Here is an 8,493-nt window from a genome sequence, read left to right as displayed (position 1 = left end):
CATTCAGAAAAATTTTCATCCTAAGTCAAATGTACAATCTCCAGATGGCGAATTTTCTCTGAAAAACACATGTAAATAGAGGTTTTTATGCCGACATATTGTCTGTACGCGTAACCGTAAAGGTCACGTGATTCCCTACCGTGTTTCTATTCACAGACATTGCAAGTTTAAGCCTTTGTAGTAAAAGGTCAAAAACACGAAAAGATAGAAAATGATATCCTTTCGCCTCTTCGACAAATACCAGTCGCCTTTTCGGCGACTTATATGAAAATGTGTCTACTTGTTACAAATCAACAGCTTAGCATAAAATATATTTCAAATGATCTGTTACAACGATAAAGTACAATGATTAAAATGATTCAACAATGCAGATGATACAATGTAGTGTCTCAATAATTGCCAATTTTACAGCCAATGTCAAAGGAGAGCGAGTCAGGTGAGCGAGAAAAGCAAGCAGAACGCAAAAGGCGAGTCAACAAAACTTCAAAGAATATCTAGTGTCAGTATGTATACTATTTTAACAATCCATGTATTATTTGTATTCAGCATGCAAAATATAATTGGATTAACTATTCTTTAAATCACCACATTTCTTTTTTGTTTATCATCCGCCTTATAAAGATGAAGGTAAACGCTTCGTTACCATAGCAACAAATAGCACGTGAGCAACGACTACCAAAAAGCTGAAGGTCTGCGCTTGTCCCCCTGAAAAGAAATATTTATAATATATCACCAGGATGTTGTATAAATAAAGTTCCGGTAATTTATTTAAAAATACTTGACTTAAAGATATGCTGACCGTATGAAGCCAGGTCTCGACTTTACAGTTTTAACTAGTCGAGGTCGACTTAAAACTGCCCTTCCGGGCGGGAAATAAACACATTTTATAAATTTATTTATTGTATACATGGCAGACATGAATTAGAAAAATTAAATAGTTGTTTTCGGTGATTGCCTCCTTGTACTACTTTTTACATACAATAATGGAGGCAAAGTGCTTTGTTGCGCATAAAATAGGGTTCTTCTTGTCGTTGTTTTTCGTTGTAAAAGAGTTTGCAAGTTCTTTATGTCTGTTGCATTCCACTGCACTACAACACACTAAAAACTGGATTTTGTTATTCCTGAAATGCGCATAAAACCCTACAAAAGACTTTACTTGCTTTTTTATAAAATTAGCACATTCAATGTAATTATTTCTTGTTGATTTTTGTTGTTGTTGTTGTTGTTGTTGTTTTCATGTAAACTAGTCCTTAAATATAGACTTGAAGTGTAATTTCAAATTGTTCATCAGTTTACACTGTGAGCTTTTTTCTTGAACATTGTCCTACTTTCACTTTTGGACCCACTAAGGGGGAGCTCAAGCATGGCTGACAATGCGGCCTCACCATAATTAACATGTTTAAACTGGTAATGAATACTGAAAAATCCTATAAAATTAATACCTTTCGAACAAAGCACCTCTGTCTCATAATACCCGTCCAGACACTTGCATGAACCGATTATTACAGTTGGAGTTGGGTTCGTAGTATGTACACTGGGATGTGTAAACACAAGGTCCGCCAATTACTGCCCAATACACATAGTATATGTCAGGTTACATTATACAACAGATAGTTCAAACATTAATCTCGCTGACAACGATTTATACAGATGACATCGAAAATGATCGCGTGCCCTCGTGGTAGTTAACAAGTGTACTTATTACGTGCACACGTGCTAACTACACGAGTAAGCATGTCTATTACTCTTATGTATGTATCAATACATGTACACGTATGTGTTAATTAAAAGTTAAGATCAAGCGTGGTATAGCATGTGTGCGCACGTATGTGGTTGATACGGGCAAGTGGTATTTAACAAATTAAACTGATAAGTGATTAATAATAATTCCGATGTCCCGTCTGTCCCAAAGTACGAACATGACTATGAGAGTTTTGGTAAAGAAGTTTGTTGAATCCAAACACCTTTTTTTGTGTGTCTTAACTCTTTTCTTTAATATTTTGAACTCTCTGTTTTGCTAGAAATAACCTTGATCGATTGACCAACGCGATAATGACTGAACCAAATGCTAAGAGAGAACAAGTACTTATATTAGAGTTTGAGATAGATATTTAAGAGTGTTAATCAAATTACTTTTCTGGCACATAGTTCCGTTGGTTCTGTAGCCCGCATTGCAAGAACACGTGCCGCGCGTGCATGATGAATGGGCAACACACTCAGATGTTGCCGAACATTGTTCACCATAACCTGTAATAAATCACTGAGTCTCAAAAAAGAATTTATGATTCTCAAAATTGACATAATGAAAATCAAAATCCCGAAATGACATTATAAAACACTTTTATTGTCACAAATGTATTTCTAACTGTTTATTCTTTAGATGTTAAAGATCCTGTATGTTGTGATCAAAGTGGTAAACCACACAATGTGAAATTATATAATTTTTGTACTTTAATTATGAAAATAAACCCAATTTTCAAAAAAATGAAGAATTTTGTAAAAATACTTCCCCGGGGAAAAATTTTCTGAGTGTGAAATTTTTATTTTAAATTTCATTTAAAATATATCCCATTAAATTCCCTTTTTTTGAAAAAATTTGACTTAAATTTTAAAAAATTTAATAAGTTTTATTATTACCCCCCTTTATTTTCATAAAATTTTAAAAATTGGGTCACATTTTAAAAAAAAAATTTGAATTTTAAAAACCCTAAAATATTTGATAAACCCTTAAATTTGAGCACATATTTATCCCTTAAAAACCATACAAAAATTTTGTCCCCAGGATCTTTTCTTTAATAAATGTAGAGAGTTAAAATAGTGGTTGCATGAAGCTGGTTGAAAATTTCGTTTAAAATCGAAAACAGAACAAAAACAGAACAGAAATTTTTTTTTAAAGACTTAACCCATTACAGCTCTTTGGGCATAACATAGTCAATAATACACACAAATCATATAAATTATAAATTAAACTTATACAACAAATATTTGTCTAAATTCAACAGTTGAGAGTGATCTGAGTAAGCATGTTATTAAAGTAGCATATATCTTTCATAGGAATATTATGGCGTTGTTATATATAATAACAAAAAAGATTTATAAGTTATTTAATTGCGTCAGTTTCTCTGCCTAAAGCATTTTAATACAATAAATTGCAAGATTATGTAGAGTCTTTTACATTTTGAATTTAGCAGTTCTATAAATTTAAACATACTTTTGGACGTGTATAGTAGAATCTAGGGAATATATTTTTCTCCTGTTTTCATGATAAAAAGGGCAAACTAAAACAAAGTGGAATTCGTCCTCGATATCATTTGAATTGCAAATTAAACAATAACGACGATTTCTTTCAATATTGTTATGTCGACCAGTTTCAATATGCAGGTTGTGTGAATTTAGTCTTAATCTAGCAATAGCATTTCTGTATCTAGGAATATCAATAATAGTGAGGTATTCAGAACGATTAAAAAATAGACTTACTATGTTCTATACAAAAATAACGAACTGCACTGTCTGAACACTAGCATGCCCAATTAAAGTGAACTATAATATCGATCCCCCCCCCCTAAAGGGATTATTAAACACTGGAGTCGCGTATAAATACATCTATATTAACTGATCTCTGGAAATTCCCAGACATCACAAAATCCCGGCATTTAGTAATAAAACCGTATTTTCGAACGACCAATTTAACAGTAGCAGTATTATGAAAAATGTCTAGTCTTTGGGTCTGTAACAATAGTTCTGATTATACAGTTTTCCATTTTTCGACCATACAATTTTTAAAAAATATTTAACAATTCGAACATATCTATTAATGTACACTGGGAATCTGCCCAGTTCTGCAATACAGAGATAATGTATTTGGTTTTCGTTTTACATTAAGCAACCATTTTACAAAATTTTTTATGAACCCGCTCTAAAATTCTCAGCCTTTAAAAAGCCCAGACTTCGCAGCCATAATTCATTACTGACAATACGTAAGCAATCAAACAAAATTAAACATTATATTTACAGGTACATTCATACCACGTGTTATATTAAAAAGTGAATTCATTGCCTTTATTCCTTTCCCAGCCAAAAGTTTTTTGTTGCATTGTTAAACGAACCCCCACTTGCAAAAAAACCCCTAAATAATTGAATGAACTAACAATTTCTATTTCTTTTCCCAGCAAATGTCCATTTAAAAGACTCACTTATTCTACCACCGCTTTCTAAAAATAACAATTTTACGTTTTTTTCAATATTGACATTAAGATTCCATTTTTTACAATAAGTTTCTAAATTATTAAGTGAATCTTGTAAACCTTCTTTTTGTTTCAGAAAACAATACAGCATCGTCGCAACAGTAATAAATATATAGATAATTGGTCCAGAGTAATACCTGCACTGCTACTTTGCTGTAGATGCATTTCTATATCATTCAAAAACATGGAAAATAGTATCGGGGAAGTTATCTCCCTTGCAAAAGTCCTAAGTTACATTCGAAAAAATCTGATAGAGAATTCATATGACTTACACATAACTTGACACTGTCATACATTGATCGTAAAATAACAAACAATTTGCCATCAATGCCTGAGTTAATAAGCTTATACCATAAACAGCTTCTATCAATCAGGTCGTATGCCTTTTTATAATCAACAAAACAACATTTAAAAAGGATTTATTTTTCATCTGCTTTTTCAATAAGTGAATTCAATATAAAAAACAGCATCAACTGTTGCTAAAGTGAGATCTAAAAACAAATTGTGCATCCGTTAGAATATCATAATCCGTGGCCATTTCTTTAATCTATTATTCAAAATAGGCAGTAAATAGCCCTTCGCAAAACAACTGATAAGGGTAAATAACCTCTATAATTATTCGGGTCACTTGTGTCACCTTTCTTATATAGTGGTATTATAACCCCCTTTGACCAACTAGGTGGAAATTTACCCTGCTCTAAGATATAATTAATAACAACTGAATAGGACCCGTTATAATACATCAATACTAACTTTAAAAATACTCATATAGTATATTGTCTATAGAACAGGTTTATTAGAAGACAATGCTTTGGTTGCAGATGTAATTTCATTTATTGTAATTGGTGAATCAAGCTCTGGGAAATGTACTGGAGTCACTTCTGTCTAAAAAATGTGCCAAAAAATCAATACATTGTTCGTTTGTATTAACATCTGAGACAGCTAGCTAAATGTTCAAAATGAGCTATAAAAATCTTCAATACTAACACTTTCTCCGGAAGGACTATTACTTTTCTTCTTAAATAATTTCCAAAAATGTACGTGGGCTTTGACGCCTCATATTATTCATTTTTATGACTTAATTTCTATTAAACTCATTTTTTGTTTTTCTACAGCAATATTTATAATCTTTTTTTTTAACTTGTAAACTAATTGTCTCGTTTCATTACATGTTTTCATGTTATAATTAAAATAGCTCTTTTATACAATTCAAATTTATGCCTACAATTCCTCATTATACCACTTTTGCCTATTGCCATCAAAGATGTAAAACCTGAATCTTTTATTTTAACCGTTTTTTTTTCAAAATATTTCCAACCTTTGCCATTTTAAAAATCAGTAAATAATGAAAACAACATCCTCTACATCACAACTATTATTAATTTTTTTCATTTAATGCCTTCTCCAAACTGTCAGCATCAGTTCTTATATCATTCACAAATGAGTCTTTATGCTCCGGGTACATTTATAAAATGTTCGTGTGATGTTGTTGGGTTTGTTGGGAAAGTAGATGTTTTTAAAATAAAAGAACACTGGTGTATGATTCGAATACTCGTTAAATTTTTCAATGGCGAAGTATGAAATTTTATTGAAATTCGGGCGATGTTGTTAATATGTAGTCAACAACACTTTCCCCATTATGGGTCATGCATGTAAAATTTCCCTGTAATGCGTCATCGTGCAGACGACCATTTACTACGCGCATATTTGTAGCTTTACAAAGGAAACTGTGTTAAAACGTCATGCCTTAAGGTGGGCCAAAATATTTCAAGAAAATCAAACTTGAAACAAAATAACTTAGATTACAACTGAAAATTATTCAAGATTCAAGTAATAATTAACATATTATTTGCGATTAATGGCTTCTTTTCAGTATTTATCATCACATTTATACTGTGTCACTCACGCAATAAGGGCTATTTTACATGTTTTGATATCTTTTTTGGAATTGGATGTCTATTGTAAGTGATCTACTTCACAATATTTTACTTTTAAATTTTCTTTAGTTTTCTTACATTTTCCCTCGTTTTCATACATTTTCTCTCGTTTTCTTACATTTTCTCTAGTTTCTTACATTTTCCTAAGTTTTCGTACTTTTTCTCATGTTTTCTTACTTTTCCTCTAGTTTTCTAACATTTTCACTAGTTTTCATTAATTTTCTCTAGTTTCCTACATGTTCCTTGTTTTCTTACATTTTCCTTCGTTTTCTTACATTTTCTCTAGTTTCTTACATTTTCCTTTGTTTTCTTACATTTTCTCTAGTTTCTTACATTTTTCTAGTTTCTTACATTTTCTCTAGTTTTCTTACCTTTTCTCTAGTTTCTAACATTTCTCTAGTTTTCTTACATTTTCTCTAGTTTCTTACATTTCCTCTAGTTTCTTATATTGTCTCTTGTTTTCTTACATTTTCTCTAGTTTCTTACATTTTCTCAAGTTTTCTTACATTTTCTCTAGTTTCTTACATTTCCTCTAGTTTCTTATATTGTCTCTTGTTTTCTTACATTTTCTCTAGTTTCTTACATTTTCTCAAGTTTTCTTACATTTTCTCTAGTTTTCATTACATTTTCTCAAGTTTTCTTACATTTCCTACCTTTTCGTACTTTTTTCTTCATGTACGAAGCTCGGAACCCGTGTGTGGGTGCCTACGGGGTAAATGATATATGGGAAAGAATGAAACTTTAGCTCTTTAAAAATTTGTTTCGGAAGAAGTCTATTTCACACAAACAATCGAACACCCGACGACTGAACAGCGATTCCTGACATTTTTGGAGACGCTAATTCTTGTTATTTATGTTGTATGTATACAGTAAATTCTCAATATTGAGACCACTTTATAAATTGATAATTTTTCTCAATAAATACTCAAGGAATATTTAAAGAAGGCACATGAATTTACCGTAGTAGCGGCGTGGTCCTATTTGTGCCGTGGTCTTTAGGTGATAACAGTATTTACTTACCAATAGGCGCTGCGGTAGTGCTATCAGGGGCTGGGGTCGTGGTCGCGCCTCCCTGGCACGTGACGCTTTCTGAGTCATAGGTGTAATCAGTGTCGCATACACACAGTAGTAAATGAAAATCACATTTAGTATTTGGCATTAAAGTGTAACAATCCGAACTTTGTCCACAGTCGCCATGATAAACTGAAACAATATATTGCAAATTTAAACACACACGTCCAGTTTTATATAAATAAGTCTACAACCAAAACTTCCGATCTTTGTTGGGGACTCGAATATAGGTAATAGGCGAGGTGTTCCGAAAATTCGTCTGCATTATTTAGTAATTTTCAATCCGGACGTAAACAAACTGGGTTCATAAAGCACTTCTATAGAATTACAAAATCCTCCATTTAGGGACAAGTAATAATTTTCCACCCCCACTTAAATATGAAATGTATTTTAATATCAAATAACCCCCAAATATGGCATGTTTGCCAATTCGCAATTACTAAACATTCTCCCTCTTATTAAGACGTACGAATGTACATTGTTTTCAAATAACGTTACATAAATTTATACGCCATTTAATGTAAGGCTTGTTTGCAATACATTTAGTTAGCATCGATTATATTATTAGTTATACAGATCTTAGACATGTTATATTACCCAATATAAACGGTTGTTTGTACATATAACCCCAGCCTTTATAATACTGCAAACATTCTTCATAAGAGAAAAATGAAATTCATTCATAATTAATTGAATGTAGCTATGTATATAGATTATATAAACGTCGTGATTATCCAATGAAAAACGACGTTAGAATATTAAACATTATCAAGTAACAACAATATAATTATATTATAATAATTGCATAATAATTTACCATTAAACTCCTGAATTTCTTACCTATTGGTTCCAGTTTTGAATTTGTCTTGAAGTATTATAATTAAGAAACGATTTAAAGTAAGTCAGCCAATAGTATAAAGCCTTGTCAGACAGTTAATATCACTTTCTTATTTTGCACGGCGAGTGTTAATATCTTTTGGCCGCACTAACACAGTATAATTCATATAGCGACTTTTCTATAATTCATATAGCGACTTTTCTATAATTCATATAGCGACTTTTCGGCTTTACTGGTAGAGGAGGACCTCAAGTGCCACTCTGTGCATTAATTCAGTCACAAACGGACACCTGACTAGAAACACCGACGTTCTGTAAGCTAGCTGGATAACTTTCCACATGAAAGAATTCAAAGACAATTGCGCTGCTCCGTACCTAGAGCGGTTTTTGAATAGGTGTAGATC

The 8,493-nt window shown here is 31.9% G+C and overlaps 1 protein-coding gene across 1 annotated transcript; it reads right to left on the bottom strand.

Annotated features, from left to right (window-relative positions):
• Window positions 1-241: 241 nt before the first annotated feature.
• Window positions 242-7,384, bottom strand: LOC132726877 (prion-like-(Q/N-rich) domain-bearing protein 25; the record flags this gene model as incomplete). Its single annotated transcript, XM_060712283.1, is given in 4 exon segments — window positions 242-705; window positions 1,443-1,566; window positions 2,134-2,247; window positions 7,202-7,384. Coding segments are annotated over 3 exon segments (398 nt in total), but the record flags the coding sequence as incomplete, so codon positions are not given.
• Between the last annotated feature and the right edge of the window lie 1,109 nt (window positions 7,385-8,493).

Source organism: Ruditapes philippinarum, unplaced genomic scaffold (assembly GCF_026571515.1).
Source record: "Ruditapes philippinarum isolate M1 unplaced genomic scaffold, ASM2657151v2 ctg17814_1_1_1_1, whole genome shotgun sequence".
Taxonomy (NCBI): domain Eukaryota; kingdom Metazoa; phylum Mollusca; class Bivalvia; order Venerida; family Veneridae; genus Ruditapes; species Ruditapes philippinarum.
Note: the sequence above shows the minus strand (reverse complement) of the source record. Positions and strands in the feature narration are given on the sequence as shown.